Source organism: Elgaria multicarinata, chromosome 2, assembly GCF_023053635.1.
Source record: "Elgaria multicarinata webbii isolate HBS135686 ecotype San Diego chromosome 2, rElgMul1.1.pri, whole genome shotgun sequence".
Classification (NCBI taxonomy): domain Eukaryota; kingdom Metazoa; phylum Chordata; class Lepidosauria; order Squamata; family Anguidae; genus Elgaria; species Elgaria multicarinata.
The window spans coordinates 146329121-146351778 of record NC_086172.1 but is presented as its reverse complement, the minus strand read 5'-3'; the positions used below and the strand labels follow the sequence as shown (position 1 = coordinate 146351778).

The 22658-nt window shown below is 40.1% G+C and overlaps 2 protein-coding genes across 4 annotated transcripts in view; both read right to left on the bottom strand.

The window, feature by feature from the left end:
• Positions 1-22658, bottom strand: part of FCF1 (FCF1 rRNA-processing protein) — a 173353-nt gene that overhangs the window by 132550 nt on the left and 18145 nt on the right. The gene's annotated exons all lie outside the window — the stretch shown is intronic.
• YLPM1 (YLP motif containing 1) overlaps positions 1-22658 on the bottom strand; it is a 58926-nt gene that overhangs the window by 28418 nt on the left and 7850 nt on the right. For 2 of the 3 annotated variants that reach the window (XM_063117867.1, XM_063117870.1), the window contains exons 2-10: positions 19957-20196; positions 15414-15608; positions 13527-14821; positions 9898-12033; positions 7432-7552; positions 5562-6057; positions 2993-3085; positions 2359-2536; positions 502-635 (exon numbers count right to left, since the gene is read on the bottom strand). In XM_063117867.1, the coding sequence (XP_062973937.1) occupies positions 502-635; positions 2359-2536; positions 2993-3085; positions 5562-6057; positions 7432-7552; positions 9898-12033; positions 13527-14821; positions 15414-15608; positions 19957-20196 (4888 nt within the window). The remainder of the gene's footprint in view (positions 1-501; positions 636-2358; positions 2537-2992; positions 3086-5561; positions 6058-7431; positions 7553-9897; positions 12034-13526; positions 14822-15413; positions 15609-19956; positions 20197-22658) is intronic. The other variant, XM_063117871.1, reaches the window with a different exon arrangement.

Here is a 22658-nt window from a genome sequence, read left to right as displayed (position 1 = left end):
CTAAGGCTGCAATCCTACATGCATTTACTTGGGATGTCTTATTGAACACAATGGGACTTGCTTCTGACTAAATGTGCCAGGAATGTGCTACGCATAATAACATTTATCCAGTGTATGCAATGGCTTTACGTGCTGAAAATATTGCACAGATTTTAAAACCATTGTCATATTCACTGTATCTAATTATATGACAGAATATTCTAGGGTCGGGAGTTGTATCTTACTGATATTAATGGCCAAAGGGACAGAACTAAGTTCTTGCATTATTTATTTATTTAGAACATCTTTTATACCATCCTTCAGTCAAATTCCCAAGGTGGTTTACATAAAACAAATCTACAAAATAAATATAGTTACTTAAAACTACTCTTCTTTGAATTAGGGAGAGCTAAAAGTTAGAAAAATTAAGAATACCCCCCCCTTCTTGATAAAGAAGGAAAACAAGCTCATGTTCCCATCCTGATTCCAAGCCCTCAATAGTCCAAGGCTGAACAATTGTACCTCCAAACATGGAAGGTCCATGATCATAGGGAGGACGATCAGGCTTTCTCTCATATGATTGCCTTTCAAAACCTCCCCTTCTTGAGTTTGAATGGTCTTTGTCACGGTAAGACTGAGTTCTTGAAGGAGATGGCCTGCCAAATGGAGAAAGCATTTTAATTCATTTATTACATTTCCATACTGCCCAGAAGCCAAAACTCTCTGGGCAGTTCATAGCACTTTGTGACACATACAATTATTACATACATTTTACAACAAATGTACATGAGGCTCTCTGATCACCTAATCCCTGGCCAACCCCATATATTGCTACTGGACGCAATGAATATACTCTAGTTTGCCCACCCCAAATGACATATCTGTAAGGAAACGTTAACAGATCTGAAGGAATACAGAAGCACCTCTTCCTACCCTCATTTCTCCTTTCCTTTCAAATATTCTATAAGATGTGCCACCTAGGGTATTTTGTTGCCACCTAGAGTATTTTGTATATAGGCGGGATATAAATTGAATTATTATTATTATTATTATTATTATTATTATTATTATTATTATCAACAACAACAACAAGAGAAGGTCCTCTGGGTAATAATAATAATGCTCCAATGTGAGCAGCAATTGGCAACTCTATAGAACAAACTATGAAAAACTATGATTTGTTAAGCTAGCTCTTTAATATAAGTTTCTATAGCAGCCCAATATATTTATGTTAACTTACTGGAAGAGTTTTATTTTTTATTCTAAAACATTTATACTTTTGCCTTATCTCTTGTTTTGATTATAACAAAATCAATAATTTAGCAATTGTAAACATCCTTTCACTTTACAATAGGGCTATTTGCATGTAATGACAACCCATCAGTTAAAAAGCAATAGGTTGCTGTACATGAATAGTGCCTCATTAGCTTTACAGCACAAACCATGATCAGCTCCTACGTAGGTTGTGCAGTATGATGTTCAAACCCAGACTACCTGGCAGTTTAGGGGTGAAACAACCCAGCAGTTAACCTAACAACAAACAATGGATTAACTGTTGAGTTGTTTATGCCCTAAACAACCCAGCGGTCCAGGTTCGCTTGTCATGCTGAACAACCTATGAAGGAGCCTATCGTGGCCTGTGCAGTAAAGTGGAAGAGGCGTGGTTTTAAACTGATGGGCTGTCATTACATGCAAACCAGATCAATATAACACTAAACATTAAAACACAAAAGCACCATAAATATAAATATAACCACAAATACCATCCACCAGATTACCATTGGCAGCCAGACATTTAATTCTGGCAGCCAGCAAAGAAAGCAACAGGAGAATTTTTCTTTTAAAGGTGCCAGCAACACAGGCAAGCAGAGTACGCCTCTTTCAAAATGGTGCCATGATGAGTTTCATCCTGTGATGCAGCATTAGTGTCACAAGTTAGAGAGGAGGGGATGCTACAAACACATGAACCTTTATGCCCCCCTCCACACAGGAATCCCTTGTGGAGCTACACTGCTTTTGTGGAGCAGGATGAGAGAAAGCCAAGCCTAGATTGCTACTAGAAACAATAGTTGGCTATCCAGCCAAAAATGTGTGGACCTCAATTTGACAAATCAGTGTGACAAATAACAGGTTATTTTTAACCTGTTCTTTAGGTTAAGCCATTTTATTTTTACACAAGCCTACATTACTATACTTGAACTAAAATTTAAATGTTATCCAAATTAAGGATCACAGCTGTTTTTAACAACGTTGCTCATATATGCAGAATCAATGCAGAAAGGAGTGTGACTATTATTGTCCACAAATAAAACAGACAGTCCTGAGGATTCCACACAAAAACTATTACTTTTGTATTCCAGCTATTCCTACACTACATACCTGTCTTCTCGTGGATAACGTTCTTTGTCAAATCTTTCCCGTTCATGGTCTCCAGAAATTCGGTCCCTGTAAGACTCCCGTTCTCTCCTGAAATCTCTGTGATCTACATTGGTATTATTTTGCCGCTCAAAGTAAGAGTCTCTCTCCTTGATGTATCGATCTCTTTGGCCTGGATGTTCTAAAAAGAAGTCAAAATAATCTTAGAGCTACTCTTTCATTTCTCAAAATGAGGTGGAGCAAAGTGGCAGATTTCTTGGGCTGAACCACTTCAGACTGCAAGTGAAGGATTGCATTATACTTCCTCTTCAAGAAAAAACCTATCATTACCAGGGAAAAGACTATGCTAAACCTCTCTCTCTTCCCTGATGTACTAGTTTTCTACATGCGACCAGCTCTTTATACGGAGGAGTAGTCAAAGTGTTCTATTCCACTCACAGTCTGAAGTGAATCCTACCATCACATTCTACATACTATTTAGAACAGCTGAGTACTTAAAACAATCCAAAATGTAATGAATATATTTAAGTCCCTCTGCTGTAAGATGGAAGAGAAAAATGCATCTCTTTTCTAAAAAGGCAACCTACCAAATATGAAAGTAATGCCTTCTTCAAAGAGATATCTCAAAGACACTCACCTTTTGAAAAGGGCGGCCTCTCATGAGGAAATTCTGGACGTAGTGGTATTCGCTCCCCATAAGGAATCTGTCCACCTTTACTGGTGGATATATCTGTTAAATACAAATTGGCAATAAAAGAATTAAAGAGATTGCCCCAGAGTCCATCTTTCAACACATTTGTCCTTTCCTTAATAAGCAACGGCTCCAGGAGAGGCAACAGCTTTACAGTTTTAAAAAATGAACTGTATCAATCACTTAGGCCAACTTAGCAAAATGTTTTTGTATTTTGCCTTACTAACAAATGTTTAATTAAATTAAAAACAATTGCCTAGCTAAAGCTCTCATGAGAGTTTTTTCTCCATAGGGGAAACGCTGCAACCCATTCACATGAGTATTTGTTTCCAAAAACAAAACAACAGATGCCAATAAGGCTTCCTGAGAAGAATCACAAATCATCAAAAGTAGGGTGACCATATTTTGGAAACCAAAAAGGAGAACAACATGGTCGCCCCCAAGGGGGCGTGTCCAGTACCAAGGGGGCGTGCCCACCCGAACAGAGCCTTGGTCACATGTCTGATTTTACAGCACACATTTAAGACAAATCTGTTCTACATAACATCTTAATGTTAAAATCACTGAAATAAAGAACAAGTGAGAGATTCAATGTATCTGAAATTAACTTCACTCACTCCTACTTTTGTAGGTTTTGCTGTACTTTGAAGCTTTTGCTATTCTCTGTGTGTTACATTCTCCCCTTCCCTCAAATATCTTTTCTGACTATCTTAACAGGGTTTGCTACTGCCCCCAGATCTGTTTCAAATTTGGTATGGCTAAAGCTCTACCTAAAAGCTATCATGGTGCCAACTTTCAGCTCTTTATCTTTAAAAATGACAGTTTTAAAAATAATAATTTTAAAACCTTATTTTTAAAAAAAATCCTAAAAAATCAATGGATAAACAGATCTGTTTCAAATTTGGTGTAGCTAAAGCTCCACCTAAATCATATCATGGTACAAAGTTTCATCTCTTTATCTTTAAAAATGACGATTTAAAAAATAATAATTTTAAAACCTCAATTTTTAAAAAATTCCTAAAAAAATCAATGGATGATCTGTTTCAAATTTGGTGTGGCTAAAGCTCTACCTAAATCCTATCATGGTACAAAGTTTCATCTCTTTAACTTTAAAAATGACGATTTTAAAAACAATAATTTTAAACCTCAATTTTTAAAAAAATCCTAAAAAATCAATGGATGAACGGATCTGTTTCAAATTTGGTATGACTAAAGCCCTTCCTAAGAGCTACCATTGTGCCAAGTTTCATGTCTTTATCTTAAAAAATGACGGAGTTATAAGTATTTTTGTTAATTCCCATTAAAGCTGCTCTTTGAAAGAAAATCCAGATTTCCCCTCCCCCTCCCAGATTTGCCGTCAAAAACCCGGACAAATCCGGCCATATGGTCACCCTAATCAAAAGACTAGCTTTGATCAAAGTCCCTCACACTTACCCAAATCCCACTTGCTATTTGTCAGTAAGGACGAGGCAGGTGAATGGAAAGTAGGCATTATAGAGCAGTGGCAACTTGCCAAAATAGGTATTTCAACACAACAAAATCACCACAGTAATGATTATTAAGAAATAATTCTTACCAAAACTGTAAGAATTGCCTTGTTCAACCATGCCAAGGCCCGGCATTCTGCTTCCACACTATTCATAGCTTTATAAACCTGGTAGGGTAATCTTTTGTCTAAACTAAAAAGCCTCAAACGTTTTAACTTTTCTTTACAGGAAAGTGGCTCCACATTTAGTGCTGTAGTTATTAAGATTAGAGAGTCATTTAAACACATGATCAATTTACAAACTGTTAGGTGACTATCAGTGTTTTGTGGATCTTCTAGTTTATTCATACTGTTGCATGTTAGGCCCCATGTTGGTAGTTCAGTAGACTGCCAGTTGCTATTCTATTATTTATCAGTACAGCAGGGGCACTGAACCTCTTTCATCCTGAAGGCAGAAGTCAATTTCAGAGAAACTCTTGGGAGCCATATTCCAGTGGTGAGCGGGACCAAAGGCAAAAGGGCCAAATACCCAGAACAGCAGGACTATTTTAAAACTCTTACTGTCAGTAACTAAGCCTCAGGAGAGGCATTCCAACCTTTTAGAATGGGGGGAAATAGTGCAAAAGCTGGGAAATCACCAAACGGTTGGTGGTCAGAGAAAGGGGGTGCGAACTAGGGAAAGGGGTGTGGCCATCTGGAGAACATGGAGGGCAAGACTGGGATCCAAGGTGGGCTATACTTGGCCCACGGGCCTGAGGTTCAATACCTCTGAAAAGTAAGCCATATTCTCTACAGAAAGGAATAAAAGCAAAATCCTTTTCTCACAAAAGTCCATAACCTCAATAGAAGACTAAAATATTAAAGGGATCGGATTTCCCTATTAAATATCACCATTAAATGTTCCTTCAAGGTTTTCAATGCACAGAATATAATCCAGTACACTCCAATGAAGACAACAGTATTGGCTAAGTTTCTTTTATGCTTCCGTCAATTGATGTGTTAAGTAGCATATCAATAAACAGTATTCACCTTGCCCATGGCTGTGTCCGTGTCCATAGTCAACAGTCTGATGAATAATTGGTGGCTTGGAAAGCTGTGCCATACCTGGCGCAAAGGAAGTTGGTGAAGGCAATGAGGGATCTGACGAGAGTAAGTCGTATTCTGATTTTAACCCTTTATCTTCACTGCTATCCCAAAGTCCTTGGAAAGAATCCTCATCCCAACGCTCTTGGTTTATGCCAGGTGATGGCTTTACCAAAGGAGTTGAGACTTGAGTAGCAGCTGAAATGGGAATTGGACCACTTTGCTGTGATGGCGGACCCTGCAGCTTTGCTGCTGAGTGAGGGGCCTTTGAAGCTGGAACAGGCGGCCTCATCACCGAAGCAGAAGGCTTTGCTACCATACCAGCTGGCTTGTTTGTTGGGGTAGGCTTCCGAAACAAGATGGGTGGCTTTATAATTACAGCTGGAGTAGGCTTAATAGGTTGTTCATCTATCGACATCTCAGCCTGCATTTCAGAAGAGGCCTAGATAAAAGGAAGTTTATAAATCAATTATAAAGTAAGAGTTTAAACCATGTTGTCGGGGCACGTGTCCTGCTAAAACACGGTTTAGCATGCACAAGCAGTTATGAGCTGTAGCGAGCCATGAGGTGGTGTCCTCTTCCCACACAGCAAGGAGGAGGTATTAGGAAGTGTCTATTTCTGGTCTTTGGGACTGCTCTATATAGAGAAATGTACAAATATCTGAACCACCCCTCAGTTAAGTATCATTCACCAAATGAGTTGCCACAAAAGAAAGGTATAAATTACCAACAATGGGCAAGTTCACATGTCACACTAAGCCACCCTCAAGATAAGCCACAGTGAATTGGCTTTTCGCTCGATAACCCACATTACTACTGACTGACGACTGGAAGTATTGCAGCTTGCTGTGGGTTGTTTCCTCTTGGTCTTCCCACTCACTCCCGGCACATACCCCAGGCACCTTTGCAGCAGAAATCCTCGTTTCCTCGTTCCCTACATCAGCAACTTTTCTGCAAGTGATCCACTGGGGTTGCTGGCTCATGAGGAAATCTGCTCCACTCCGCATCACATCACCAAATGCATATTATTTTCTGAGCGCTTGTAAATATGGTAATGCATTTGCAAACTTTAAAACATTTTTTAAAATTCGGGTTTGCGCAAGAAGACAACACCGCCTGTCTGCTATTTAGTCCAGAAAACCTATATTCTCTTCTTGTCAACGGTCCTTGCTTTACAATTAAATATTGCAGTTGTATTACTAATGAATTCTGGTTCTGACTGTTATGAGATGGGATGGGGACTTCCCAGCTTCTCCTCCTCCTCTCTGGAGCTCCTTGAAAACCCTTTCTGAGGGTTGGGGGATCTACTAGAACAGCATTTGATACAACAGTGTAAGCATATGGGCTACAGCAGTGATGGTGGGGAACTGACAGTAATCAGAGATAACGTGCTTGTGTCATCCGAAGTGCCTTAAATTCACGAGAGTGACGTTTCTGTCTTTATTTAAAACTTTGAAGCTGGAACTGAATTCTTAAGACAAAAGACTGATAGAACATGAAACAGAGCCTTCTTAACAGTGGTAGAGGTCCCCAAGAACTAAACCTTATAATCAATTAGAAAAATAATTAAAAATGTTTATTAAACCAGGAATTTACGGTTAAATCTTTTTTGTGATATTGTGCGACTTTATTTTTTGTTTTTATTTGATACTAGGTGTCATTATGCTTACATTGTACTATGTTAACTTCACGAACTGCTTTGGATTTCCTTCTGGCAGAAAACCAGTTTTTACATCTTTTTAAAACATACCATAAAACATCTTCATCACATCCAAGTTACATTTGCACAGTATTCCTGTAGCAATATTGGATTTACCTGAAAGTTATCCTTCCTAGCAATTGTACTTTGGGATCTCGGCATTTCATGTGGTGGCCGTTCAGCCATTTGGGGCTCAGGACCAAATTCATTCATCTTCTGCATATGTTCTTTCTGTTCTCTGCAGAGTAAAAAAGTGTTTTTGTGTTAAATATCTCTTTAAAAACCAACAGTGACATCAAAGCATACACATTTTCAGTTGTGGTGCAAACATCATGGAATACCCTAATGGCCTCTCCAGACAGCAGGCTAAAAACTGATTATTTTGGAAACTTTCAGACTCATTTGTATCGGTTCTGCTACTGGTTTCTTTTGGCCTGGGTTTTTTTTTTGGTGACTGTTAATTTCTGCTGTTTATATCACTCTTCTTCTAGTTCTTTTTGCTGCATTTACTTTGTTTTGACTTGTTGCTATCGTGTTTTAACACTGGGGCTGTTTGAACATAATGGCGGCGAATTGTGGGTTAATTAATTAACCAATGATTTGCCCCAGTGCATGCTAGCATGTGACATAAGAACATAAAAAAGCCATGCTGGATCAGACCAAGGGTCCATCTAATCCAGGACTCTATTCATACTCTATTCATATAACTCACAAGCAACTGGTGTACATAGGTTTACTGCCTCTGATATTGGAGGTAGTACATAGCCATTGATAGCCTTCTCCTCCAGGAATTTATCTATTCCCCCTTTAAAGACATTCAAATTGGCGGCCATCACTAGATCTTGTTGTAGCAAATTCCATAGTTTAACTGTGCACTGTGTGAAGAAGTACTTCCTTTTATTTGCCCTGAATCTCCCACCAATCAGCTTCATGGGATGACCCTGGGTTTTACTATTTTGAGGGAGTGACAAAATGTCTCCCTATCCATTCTCCACACTATTCATAATTCTGTACACTTCTATAATGTCTCCCTTTACCCTCCTTTTCCCAAGCTAAACAATTCCAGCTGTTTTAATATTCCCGCATAGGGGAGGTGTTCCAGTCCCTTGATCATTTCAGTTGCCTGTTTCTCGGCCACCGCCACTTTTTATACGCAACCTCCAGTTGGCGGTTATTTTGAGTTAACAGTAGGTTAAACAATCCAAAGTTAACTACACAGTGTCTGGGTTCAGATGTCACAGAGCAACCTCCAATACGGCCAATTGGAAGCCGCATATTTAAAGAAACAGCAGAATGTGTGCAGCATGTGCTGTGGCAAATCATGGGTTAATCAATTAACCCATGATTTGTCACAGCACATGCTGTACACATCCTTGTTACATACAAACCAGGTCAATGTGTGTTGTTAGCCACCTTGGCTTGCCCTTTAACAAGACAGGCAGGATTATACATTTTTAAAATGAATTTTAAATAAATGGTTAGTTGAGGACTTTGCAGAGAACATTTAGCAACCAAGATATATTTCTTTGTAACCTCAAATCTCTTTATGGCTTCTGAGGCTATCATCCTGGTGCTAAGAGAAAAAAAAATGCAAGTCCTCCTGGCTAGAAAACTTTCAGGTCAAAATTCTAATGAACACCAAAATGGTGGCCACATTCCTAGCTCAGTAAAGGGCAGTTCTGGGGTCCGTTAAAAAACAAACAAACTTAGCGTTGTTAAATGTTGTTAAATACCTGGGAAAAGAGAAAAGTCTTGACCTGGTGCCGAAAAGATAACAATGTTGGCGCCAGGCAAGCCTCATCGGGGAGATCATTCCATAATATGATTCTATGATTCTAGTTTTAAGTATTTTGATGGGATCAGGAGAACAAGTGGTTAACTGCCTCCTTTAGGCAACATTAGCATGAGTGGATTCTGTAGCCCTTGGGTACGAACTGATTTGAGTCCTGGAGGCCAATGAGGAATCACTTCTGTTTCACAGACCTTTTGTTTTTGACTTCTTCTGGATTCTTTACAAAAAAACCCACTGCAGGTCTGCAAGAGCAGGATTGTTGCACTTCATCATCTAGGTTCATTACCCACTTCATTACCCAGGTTCAAGGATAAAGGATCATCACCAACTACGAATTTCTTCTATCACAGGTATGCTGTGCTCATAATTTGTCTTGATTGTATGGAAGGATTTCTGACTTTTTCTTTTTTAAAAGAAAATGTCTTATATTCGTTTGTTTAAAAAAGCATTGTTTAAAGCAGGAGTAAGCAACTTAGTGCCCTCCAGACATCATGGATTAGACCTCCCCAAATCCCTGATCATTCACTATGCTGATAGGAGTTGTAGTCCAAAACATCTCGGGGGGAACCAGGCTGACTACCCCTGGTTTAAAGCGTAGCGTTATCTCAGTGATCCTTGACACAAGAGTATCAAACCTGCGGTGGCCCAAATATTTATTACAACCTGCCACCTTGATGTATGATTTTTTGCAGCGTTATGTAAGGGGCAGTGCAAAGGAGCTGGGGTTCAACTGAAAAAGCAACATAAAAAATAATAAAAAAAATAATAAACAAAAACAGCAGCCAACTCACCGTAGCATTTTTAGCTCTTGAGCAGCCTTCAAGATAATTTCATGCTGCCTTTGACTAAGGACCATTACTCCCCCTACAGACTGCTCAGAGGCTAAGTGTGGCTCTTCTCCCAGCAATTCAGATGAACGTGGTGGAATAGGTGGTGGATCCATATGATCCTCCAAAGGCAGAAATCTGTCCATTTCATCTGGATACCACCTATCTGAAAACCTTTCCCTCTCCCAATCACCCCTCTCAGGTGGGAAATCAGACTGCTCCCTCCATGTATTACATCTTTCTGGATACTCTCGAATTCTGAGTTCTCCTCTATCTCTACAATCTCTGTCATAGAAATCTCTTTCTCTCTCCTCCAGCCATCGATCGTCACGATACCTGTCCAAAGGAGGAAGGGGAGGAAGAGGAGGCAAAGGTGGGAGAGGAGGTATGTCCAGATCACAATTGAGCGTATCTCTATCCCCCAATGGTCTTATGTATTCTCTGTCCCAGTCTCTTTCAAATTCATGATCATACACATCCAAAGGTCTTCTGATCCTGTCCAGGTCTCTGTCCATCTCCCTCTCTCTCCCGACTGGCCTTTCCCAGTCATCCCAAAATGGCTCTCGTCTGTCAAGATCAGCCGACAGTGGAGGTAAAGGAGGTAGAGGGGGCAAAGGTGAAAGGGGAGGCAATGGATGACGGTGCGGTAACAAGTCTTCTCTCTCATATGGATCAAAAGGCTCATCATGATATCGCTGTTCACGCTCAAACCAGTATCTGTCTCTTTCCCAATCATCCAATCGTCTGCGCTCTAGGGGAGGAGCATCCCTGTATTCAAATGGGTGCCCCTCTTCTAGGCCTACCTCTCCGTAAGCCCATGGTGGCCTGAGTGATTCTTCACGAAATGGAGGTAAATTTTCAATACTGCCTCCAGGACCTGATTCACGCCTGTATAGGTCTCTCTCCTGACTACTAGGCCTCCTGCCTGGGTCCCTCTCCTGGCTACTAGCCCGCCGATCTGGGCCCCTCTCTCGGCTACTAGCTTGCCGACCTGAGCCCCTCTCCCGATTACTAGCGTGTCGGTCCAGTCCCCTCTCCTGGCTGTTGGGGTGCCTGACTGTGCCTCTTTCCCGGCTACCTGCACGGCCTCTCTCTCTGCTGCCGATCTGAGGACCTGGTAACCCTCTCTCCTGGCTGCCTGAGTGTCTACCCAATGCTCTTTCCTGGCTGCCCGATTGACCACCCATGCCAGATTCCCAGTTGCCCGAGTGGCCCTCTGACAATTTGTCATGGGCTCCTGGCCCACCGCTCACATCTCTACCAGTTACATCTCTGGTCTGACCTCTACCTCTATTTGGAATTCCCCTGCCTCTGCCATCTTCCAGTCGGCCTCGGCCCCTACCTCTACTATCTTCCATTCTACCCTGGCCCCTGCCTCTGCTAACTGGCCCCTTTGCCTGATTATCTCCTGGCTTAATTTGCCCCCTCTCCCTGCTTTCCAGTTTAGATGGTTCGTTGCTCTGGTTATTTTCTGGCAAAGCCAATTTATTTTCTGTAGAGTTCAAATCTTTATTTCCTATTATTGGTGGTGGTAGCAATGTTTTCTTCCCTCCTGGTTTTGGAGGAAGAGTAGAAACTGGTGGCTGGTGAAGACCGGTTGTAGTACGAGTAGATTTCGATGCTTCTGTTTGCAACCCAGACTCAATGGAACTCTGTTTCTTTGCTTCTGATATTACTTCTCTGCCTTCTTTTTGGGATATATTTTGCTGTGCTTTAGAAAGGCCCTTATCCGACTGAACTGGGCCAGAATGTTTTGTATCTGTTGTAAATTTAGATTTATTCACCACTGTCTGATCGCTGGCCATATCAGTAAAAGATTCTTTACTTTCTGATTGATGGTTCTGTTGTCCCAAAGGAGGTCTAGGCCCCCGCCACCGTGGTCCACTTGCTTGGGAAGTCTGCATTTGTGGTGCACCTGAGGGAGTATAAAATGCTGCTGCTGGCCCCCGAGGAATTGTCCCCTGTTTGCCTGAAGATCCATCCATGTGCTGATTTTGAAGCCTTGGCCTCGAACCTTCTAAACGTTGACCCTGAAAGTGAGGACCTCTCGGTCTTGGAGGTTCAAACCTTTCAAAGCCTCTTCCTCGTGGTCCATCGAACCTGTGTGATACACAAACACATTTTATTCAAGTAATAGATTTGATGAGCCTTACCTACAAAACAAATCCATAACCCTCCTTTGTCAGGGAAATAGCTATCAAATTCAAACTTCGTGAAGTAATAATGATTCTCAAAATTAACCAGAAAAACAGGTGGTGTTTTTCATGCACTCCAAGGGTGATTCCCCTGGCCCTTACAAAACAGGGGCAACTGAGGCTCTGGCAAACTAGGTGAAAGTTAGACTCGGCCTCAAAGAAGAGGCCCTGGTCAGACGTTACTCTCTGAATACAGCATAACAGAGAGTAAGTCTAGTGGGCATAATATTCAATTTAAAAATGTAACAAATAAATAAATAAATATTTAAATATTTATTTATTTATTTATTTATTACATTTTTATACCGCCCAATAGCCGAAGCTCTCTGGGCGGTTCACAAAAATGTATAATTATATTAAATTAATAAGTTTTCCATATGTAAAATAAGTGTTTACTTAAAAAGAAGTAACTATAGAGGAGATTATTTCTGATGCTGAATGATATGCACTATAGGCAAAACAAGTGGGGACGTGCAATAAAATGTTGATTGGATTAAGAAAAGGGACGGTTGCCCTTTAAGCTCCAGAGGATAGCTTTTCCTCTGGGTGTTCACCTCCTTTCTGCTGCAGCAGCATCAGGTTCCGGTAGTCCTCTCCATCTTCCATTAAGAAGATGAGAAGGGCTCCAGCTATCAACAATCTGCATAGCTTCAGAGGTGCCCTTCTTGTTTAGAATGTGGGAAGCTATGGAGCAGCTGAGGTAACAGAGTGGCTGTGGCTCATGCAAATGCCTTCGTCTTGTTTGTAGGTGAAGCCTTTTTGGCTACAAAGCTGTCAACACTGCATCACTTGAGTTTGCTATTAGAAGGAGCAAACCTACTGACACCTGCCCCACAGCTGTGATTCAAACATTACCCTTCATCAAGAAAGACAAATCTGGATGGACTGAACATTCCTGAATGTGGCAATGACCACAGGATGAGCATATTCACATGAAATGCTACCTCTCTACAGGCCAGGTGCACAGTATAGCAAAGTTACATTTAAAGTAGGGATGGGAGAACCAGGCATGTTTGAGCTCACTGAACTTCTCCGAACTTCACTTCGAAGCTTAGTTCTGCTTGCTCCCATTCTTGTTTGCAACCTGTTTTTCAGTTTGTTCGAATGGGAAAACTACACATCTTTCAAAAGTGTGCACTTTCCCCCCATTGACTAACACGTGAAAATTTTAAGTGTGCATCTTAATGTGTGCATTTTTAAAACTGGATTTTTAAAGGGTAAAGTCTACAACTGCAAGTTTAGGAAAGTGCGAACATTTTTGGAGAACATGCCCTCTCACTCAGAGTTATGAATGGGGCAGTTCTGAGGGATTTGCAAAATGAAACAAAATTCTCATACATCTCTAATTTAAAGGTCTCTCTACAATAGTCACATGCAAAAATGAGAGAGAAAACCTACCTTGCCCCCCTTGGGCCCTCATAGTATGGTCCTCTGGGGGTGTCAGGAAACCCAGTTGGCCTAACTGGTCTGTTCTGATAGGTAGTAGTAGTGGTGGTAGTGGTGGAGGATGCAGATGACGAGGACACTGTAGAATGGGGTTTCATTTCAGCAGAAGTTAATTCAGAAGAGACAGAACCAAACGGCATGGACTGTTTGCCCAAAGGAACATAAGAACTGCCTTGATCTGAAGAGCCAGCAGATGATGTCACATTTGAGTGGTAAGGCAATGTGGCAGATGTATCCGTATTTTTATAAGAAAAAGAAGCAGGGGAAGGGGTAGGAAGAAGAGCTGGTCTGGTTGTCTCCATGGTCTGGGAGGTAGCAGCTGAATCAGGAACTTTAAATGAAAAGGAAGAAACAGAAGAGGGAGTAGGAAGCAGAGCTGGTCTTGTCTCAGTGGCCTGGGAGCTGACAGATGAATCAGTACTTTTATAAGAAAAATGAGTAGGGGTAGGAAGCAGAGCCGGCCTAGTCGTCTCCATGGTCTGGGAAGTGGCAGGAGACTCAGTTGCTTTAAACGTGAAAGATGTAGAGGTAGGGGTAGGCAGCAGACCTGGCCTGGCCATCTCTGTGGTCTGGGAAGTGGGAAGTGGCTCAGTGACATTGAACATAAAAGAACCAGAAGTAGGAAACATAGATGGCCTGGTTGTCTCCACGGTCTGGGAAGTGGCAGGAGACTCAGTTGCTTTGTATGTAAAAGAAGCCGAAGAAGGGGTAGGAAGTAGACCTGGCCTGGCCATCTCTGTGGTCTGGGAAGTGGGAAGTGACTCAGTAACTTTAAATTTAAAAGAACCAGGAGGAGGAAACATAGATGGCCTTGTTTCAGTAGCCTGGGTGCTCTGTGGACCTGATTCTTTTGGAACAGGTATTTCAGATGTTTGAGGGCCAGAAGAGAATCCAGTGGATGCTGGGGGAGGTATAGCTGAGGGCAAAGTTGAGGGCACAATGGGCATGCCACCTTGCGTTGTTTGAGAATATGAAGAAAATGGAGGTGGCAAAGTGACATTCCCAGTATATTGACTGTTCATGTTCCGAAGCGACTTCACTTTCTCCTGAAGGTGGGTATGAGTAGCTTTCATCTGTCCCTGCCACATCTTCCACTGTTTCTCACACTCATGAAGCTGGTCTTTGTGAGGGTACGCCTGAATTTGATCCTGCCATTGCTGAAATTCACGTTCCCACTCTTTGTAAAGGGGCTGGAATTGTTTATTCTGAGTCTCATAATGCTGTAGCTGCATCTCCACTGACATTGTCTGCCAGAAAGAAAAAAGTAATAATGAACAGATTGTAAGTTAATTCCTTGTAGAGCAACAACTTAAACTCACAATGCGTCATTGTAGCAAAACACGGATCTATAAAACAGTTCACACTTTCCACAGCTATAGTGGAACTGCTAATGTACTTTAAAGGTGAAATCATACACTAGAGCTTTGGAACTTGTTATTCCTTTAAAAAACCCCAAAAAACATTCTCAACATCAAGCACCTGCCCTCCACCAATATAAAATGAATCCACGCTTTGATCCCAAACATATTGCATGACTAAGTCTACTGAACATAAAGAGAATTCTTTCCACAGAATCTATTTCAAATTAGGATATTAGTAAACAAATATTTTTAGTTTCTTCTCATATGGAAGCTGATTCCACATTAACAGTTTGATCTGTGAGACTGTAACTTCTGAAGAAGAGAACAAGGAGCTAATATTTACCCGGTGGGCAAAGGTCTACGCAGATAAATGAGGACACTGTTTAGATCTATTTGAGTATGATCATTAGAGCACAGTGACCATTTCAGTTCAAACAGCAGAAAGTACAAATCAAATCCTATTCTTTTTTTGACTCACTGGCAAATGTGGTGGCTGCTGTATGATCTGTTGATAGCGCTGCAGCATTTGTTGCAATTGTGAGTGCTTTTGCATTATTCTCTGATACTGGAAACCCACTCGCTGCTGTGGATGCTGCTGCCATTGCGTTGCAGCAGCCTGCAACTGCTGTAATCTCAAACTTTCTTCAGGATCCTCCGGCGGTTTGATGGTCAGCTAAAGGCACAATAATCAAACAAAAGAAAGCTTGTTCAGTAACATTAAGATACAGCGATTCACAGCTCTGATCATTAATAATACTGGTAAGTGTGTGTGATTTCTTTTTTACACATACATGTCCCTCAATAGTTTATAGATTAAATCATTCAGGCACAGCATAATGAAACAATATGCTCCGGGTATGAAATGTCTCTGGTGGAACAGAACTATCCAAGTTCCTTGATTTTCAAATATAGACTGCTTCTTTAATGAGAATCGCCAACAAATTTATTTATTTATTACATTTTTATACCGCCCAATAGCTGAAGCTCTCTGGGCGGTTCACAAAGAAATCACTTATATAAAAAAGAGACAGGTGATTGGCTCCAAGAGATGTGCTAGCTCAGAAGAAATTCAAGTAGCTGCACTGTTCCATAAAATGTTATGCAAGAGCTAATGGGAAGACATTGTGTAATGTTGTAGAAGTCTTTGTATGAGAGATTGTGCAATGCCTTGCCCAAATGTAAGTGTACCTCAGGATTTCAGTTCTCTTTTCTCACTCAAAATTCTTATGCTAAGTCAGAAAAGGCCCTCCGAATACAGAAGCAGCCCTCCACTTGCAGAATAGCACCTCTGGATCCAATCCAGGGAACATAGCCAAAATAGCCAAAAGTTCAGATGTGAACCATACTGAGGTCCAGGCATTTATATTTGAAGGTTTTGTTCAGCCCTGAGCCATGAATTTCATGTTTTTATCTAGATACAAACTTCTGTAAAACCTAGGACAAAATAAAACTTTGTTTCACGACTTAGTATATTCTCCAATGGCAACTCTAAATTTCATTCTTGGGTCTAGTTCAAGATGTAACAGTTTCAGCTTAATAAACTATAGTTTACTACACTGAGAATGAGTATTACGCCACAGATTTGCTCCTCTGCTGCACACTAGGTCTGGCACTTTAGTTGAAACCACAGCTTCCCAGTTCAGATGTAGTGGAAAACTGGTTTAAACTAACTATTCTAGAAGTTCAACGTGAGGATAGGAAGGACCTGAAGCTTGTTCTAGCTTTGGTAAACCATAGCTTATGAAACAGAAATTGCTACATCTGAATAAGCCCTTGGGGACTGTAAACCAATCTCTAATTAAAATCAATTGTGATAAATGAACCCAGTTTAAGGGCTTCTTAGAGGGTGCTAAGTTTGAACCCCAATAAAAAAGGAGGCAAACGGACTGTAAATCAACACACTTTAGTAACAAACTGCAATGGTTGAAATGATAGAATAAAATAAATTACTGCAGCACAATGCTGATTACAATACAAATAAGAAAATTATAACAATAAAAAATACCTAAAAGAAACACTTAGGATAACTGCATGCAATAATTCTGTACTTTCTATATTAACAAAATTTAATCTGTAATCTGTTTTTGTGCTTTTTATGGTTTTAAATTTTGTATATTTGTTTTTAATATTCAGTGATTTAAACTTTGTAATCCTCCCAGAGAGCATCAGCTATGGGGTGGTATATAAATGCTCCTGTTCAGGGTTCCAAACAGCCAGCCATACCCTCTTCCAGGATACTCCGTACCATTCCCCACCCCCATTTTTTTTAAAAAATCCAGATGCTCAGCATTTTATGACAACTGAGCATGCCCAGTCTTCACTGGGTTGATGGGGGAGGGATGTTACCCCTTGGGATTTTTTTCATAAAGCTTTTTAAAAATGTATTTCTGCAATCTTTGGGTTTCCTGACACAACAAGCCAGGCACTGTGCAAAAATAGTGCATGCTGGTGCTCGACATGACAGAACAGCCCCTGCAAGTAAGTTAACCCATGGTAGGCTGTTAAGAACCTAAAAAGTGCCCGGCTGGATCAGACCAAGGGTCCATCTAGTCCAGCACTCTGTTCACACAGTGGCCAACCAGCCATTGGCCAGGGATGAACAAGCAGGACATGGTGCAACAGCACCCTCCCACCCATGTTCCCCAGCAACTGGTGCACACAGGCTTATTGCTTCGAATACTGGAGATAGCACACAACCATCAGGGCTAGTAGCCGTTGATAGCCTTTGCCTCCAGGAATTTATCCAACCTCCTTTTCAAGCCATGCAGATTGGTGGCCACCACTACATCTTGTGGTAGTGAGTTCCATAATTTAACTATGTGCTGTGTGAAGAAGTACTTCTTTTTATTTGTCCTGGATCTCCCACCAATCAGTTTCATGGGATGACCCTGGGTTCTAGTATTTTGAGAGAGGGAGAAAAATGTCTGCCTATCCACATTCTTCATACCATGCATTATTTTGTACACCTCTATCATGTCTCCCCTTAGCCTCGTTTCCAAGCTAAACAATCCCAGTTGATGTAACCTTCCCTCGTAGGGGAGATGCTCCAGCCCCTTAATCATTTTAGTTGCCCTTTTCTGCCCTTTTTCCAGCTCTATAATATCCTTTTTAGGTGTGGTGACCAGAACTGTACACAGTATTCTAAGTGTGGTCGCTCCATCGATTTGTATAAGGACAGTATGATACTGGCCGTTTTATTCTCAATTCGTTTTCTTATAATGCCTAACATGGAGCTAGCCTTCTTTACAGCGGCCGCACACTGGGTAGACATTTTCATCGAGCTGTCCACCACAATCCCAAAATCTCTTTCTTGTTCAGTCACCGCCAGCTCAGATCCCATTAGGTTATACTTGAAGTTGTGTTTTTTTTGTCCCAACATGCATCACCTTACACTTGCTTACATTGAACCGCATCTGCCATTTGGATGCCCACTCTCCCAGCTTGGAGAGAGACCTTTGGAGCTCTTCACAATCCCTTTGTGTTTTAACAACCTTAAATAATTTGGTGTTGTCAGCAAACTTGGCCACTTCACTGTTCACTCCTAATTCTAAATCATTTATGAATAAGTTGAAAAGAATTGGTCCCAGTATACTGTTGTCTCATGCGAACCAGGTCAGTATATTTCTGGGAAGGAGATGCTTGTCAGGTGGTGGTGGATGGGGAGGAGATAAGATAGGCTGCCTATTTGCATCCTTACCTGCTTGAGAAAACAGGCTAGTCACTGCCAGAAACAAAATTCTAAACTTATTCCAATCAGAGTGGATTTGATTTAAATCAATATAAACAGTGATTTAAATCAATATTCAGAAAGACTTGATTTAATCTTGTGACTTCACCCCCTTAAAAAAGTGCACTCTTCCTCACTATATTTTACACAACACAGAGCAAACAGATGAAGGTTTCATTTTTAGAATAGCAACTTTCCAGATTAGTTTTACAGTTACATCAAAAAAATACTGATTTGGTTATACTATTAGAAACACATCATAGATAGATAATTATGAAATTATTGCAAGGTGAACTATCTCCAATTTAATGGGTTAATCATTCATATTTGGACAACTTTTCTGCTGTACTTTATTGGAAGAAGAAAAATCACAGAAACCTCTGGAAGAGCATGACATTGTGAATGGATTAATGGAATTCATTTACCAAAAAATTTAAACAGCCTCATGCTACATAACTAAAAACTAATCCTTATTTCATGATGAATAACCTTTGGACTATAATGTATTTTAAACAGAAAACTATCTTTAGATAGATTTTTCCTCAAAAAGCATTTTATTAAAAAAAATCCAATTTAAATAAAAAAAATCTGATTTAAATAAAAATATCCGATTTTTTATATATATTTTTAAAAAATCATTGATTTTTATCCACCCTGATTCCAATGAATTAATATGGTCTGATCCAGCAAGGCACCTTAAAGTGTTAATGCTTGATCCCAATATGGAGTCACTTTTTCTTTACAGTGTTGGAAAAATCATGTAATGTGACTTGGTCCTGATCCCATAGTCAAGGTAGAAGCGCAAAATAATTATACTGTGTAAAATGGTGTTACCTTTGGGTTTTGCTAGTCTCAAGTAACGAAGATACCTAGAATAAGTTTTGATTGGCAATACCAACTTTTAAAAGTTTCTATCCAAAATACAGACATCCCTCAATGTAAGCAGCATCACCAAACAGTGACCTCAGTTCCCCTACTTGTGCACTAGAAACCCTAATCATGAAACTGAAATGGCCAGTCAGCTCACAGAGAGGAAGAGCTGTGGCTCATGTAAATTCATCTCCTCACCCTCTACTGAATGAATCTATTTTAGCATGTGAAGCACTGTAAACCTCAACTGATCTGGAAATGGTTGTCATTAATCATCCTTGTGTTTTAAGGCTTCTATGCCACTGGCAGAAGTTTTTCTACCAGTCCTTCCTACTTATAACGGATAATCAGAAATAAGCAAAAGAGGGAAACAACTCCCTATGAATTAACACAATACACAGTGACATCTCTGTGCACAGCGTACCTTAGGCTCAACAGATGACAAAGGACGGTCATCATCTTTGGGCTGTGGTAATATGGGTTCATACTGCAAGGTGGGCTGAGAAAACTCATCAGAAACAGGCATTTCTCTTTCTTCTTGCCTTGGCTCAGGAGCATCATTTACAACTCCTAGGACTGATGGCATTTGCTGTCCCATTGCATGTGCTTTTGCCCTTTGTTGAAGAGTAAGCAGATGCTGTTGATACCAATACTGCTGCTGTTCCTATAACAAACAAACAAAAAGATGAGAATAGTAATATCTACACTTAATTGATAAGATCATATCCTAGAACTTGAAGCAAGCTACATTAACCAATGAAAATGGAGACCTACTTCAGAAAAGAAATCCAGCTGCTATAATGATTTCTATTACAGTAAACTTCAAAAGGCCCAATGAAACTTTAGGTAACAGATATTACCAGAATTTTAATTATGGAAATGATTTTTAATTGCTGGCCTTTGACCTGGCAATATTCATATGTTTTATTATTCTTGCTTGCTGCCTTATTTATTTATTTATTACATTTCTATACAGTCCAATAGCCGGAGCTCTCTGGGCGGTTCACAAAAATTAAAAACATTCAAAGTATAAAACAACAGTATAATTTCTGTGTTTAATTTCTGCTACTTCTCATCCTGTAGATCTGCAGGATACGAAGTAGCAGAAATTAAACACAGAATTATGAAGTGACTTTGAAGCACTAACTGATTAATGTACCTCTTGTATATGGTGTGCATGCAATTAACATTACACCTTTACCTCTTTTTTTTTTACTGCCTGCTGTTTTACTATGTCTAATTTCTGTATGTATGTTTTTCTTCTTATTTTTGGCCATTTTGGTTTCTTTTTGAAGATAGTAGGATATAAATTTGCAGGGGAAGATCAGCAGCAAAAAAAGTGAAGGTCTTAACATCTCCTGCATCTGCAGGTTATCCGTTACATGTGCTGCCTGTTCATTTCCCCCCTGCAGCCAGGCTTCCTTGAGCCTTGAGGCTTTTTAAAGGCTGTGTGAGATGTTTAAAAGAGAGAAGTATTCCTTTCCAACTACTGATTCTCTCCTGCAAATCCCCACCTCCATCCACATTAGCAGTATGAGAGATACACAGAGTTATCCTATGAGTTGCAACCAATGCTAGTGCAAGCAAGAAAAAACCTTGTACAAGGGAATTCCCTTTCGTCTCCTCACTATTGCAGTCCTTTGTACCCCCCACCCAAAGCCTCTCATCCCACGCACCACCATATAATTTTGCCACGGCAATCCTGACCCTCAAGTGAGGCTTTGGGTGGGGGTGGGGGGCTAAGAGGATATAGTAGGAAGGTTGCTTGCTTGCTCTAGCATTAGATATATTTTTGTAAACCGCCCAGAGAGCTTCGGCTATGGGGCAGTATATAAATGTAATAAACAACAACAACAACAACAACATTTCCTATATAATATTCAGAAGCCAGAGATCAATTATATGAACTTGTGTACACCAATCAATCAATTTATTGATACCAATCAATTTACTGAAGGCAACCAAATACAGGTTTTAGCCAGACAAGAACACATAAATTATACATAGAATATAAAAGCGTGTCATATACAAAAAATATAACAAATATTGTAAAATACTAAAACATACATGCACATACAACTAAAATCTTAAATCTCAGGGCAGGCCACATTAATTTGTCTAAGCTGAGCAGCCGTCACAGCAAATTTGGCTATGTTAAACATTACAACCTGTCTGTACTGGACCACAGATATTTGATCTTATCCATATCACTGACTGCAAGGAGATGTTTCATACAGGTTACAGTGTAACATATAGTGTATGGTGTCCTCTACCCATTGGTCGCTGCAAATGCATAGGCGCTGATCTCTGGGGATTTTCTTGAATCTACCTTCCAAAAAGTTGGATTTCATTGTCTGGCAGCGCAGGGCAGTGAACGCCTTCAAAGAGGTGGATCTAGACCAGACAAGTACTTCTCTACCCTGTGGTGTCCTTTTTTTAAAAAAAGGGTAGGTATCAGAAAATCTGGATAGACAGATAGCGTATATATTCTTTTTTCCAAATAACTCTCAATGCGCTTTAATTTTATGTCTGCTAGAATAAATTACAGCAGCAAAATGGCATCTGGATTGAGCCCATATTTCTGTAGTAAAGATTTATTTTTAACTCTCCAGGTGTTTTGAGATGGTGAATGTGCCTGCTCTGCTATACAGTTTAAAATACAGAATACAGAATATTTCAGTTTTTAAAAATAGTAAAAAATCGCCCTCAAAATAAAATATAAAATGGGCATTACACCTACTTCTGCTCGCAGATAGACTGTAGAACTTGTGTACACAATTATGTTCACATTTTGGGTTGTAGTTCCAGCAAACAAGTTCAAGCAATGAAAATTCCCTATTTTAAAAGACCTCAATATGAATTGTATGCAAAATTCTGGCACTGCATGGCTGAATAAACTGAAATAATCTAACATTTTTCCCTTCTATTCTCAAAAATATTCCTGAAAAATTGTGTATACCAAGGTGGACAATATGTGCCCCCCATGGCTGTTTTGTATGGCCTATGAGTTGTTATGTAATATTTTCTATCCCTTATGGTTGTGTCACTCACAGCCAAAACAAGTTATTGCACAATTTCATTATCCTGTAAAACTGATTAGTATGAGAAAAACATCTTCATTCATTT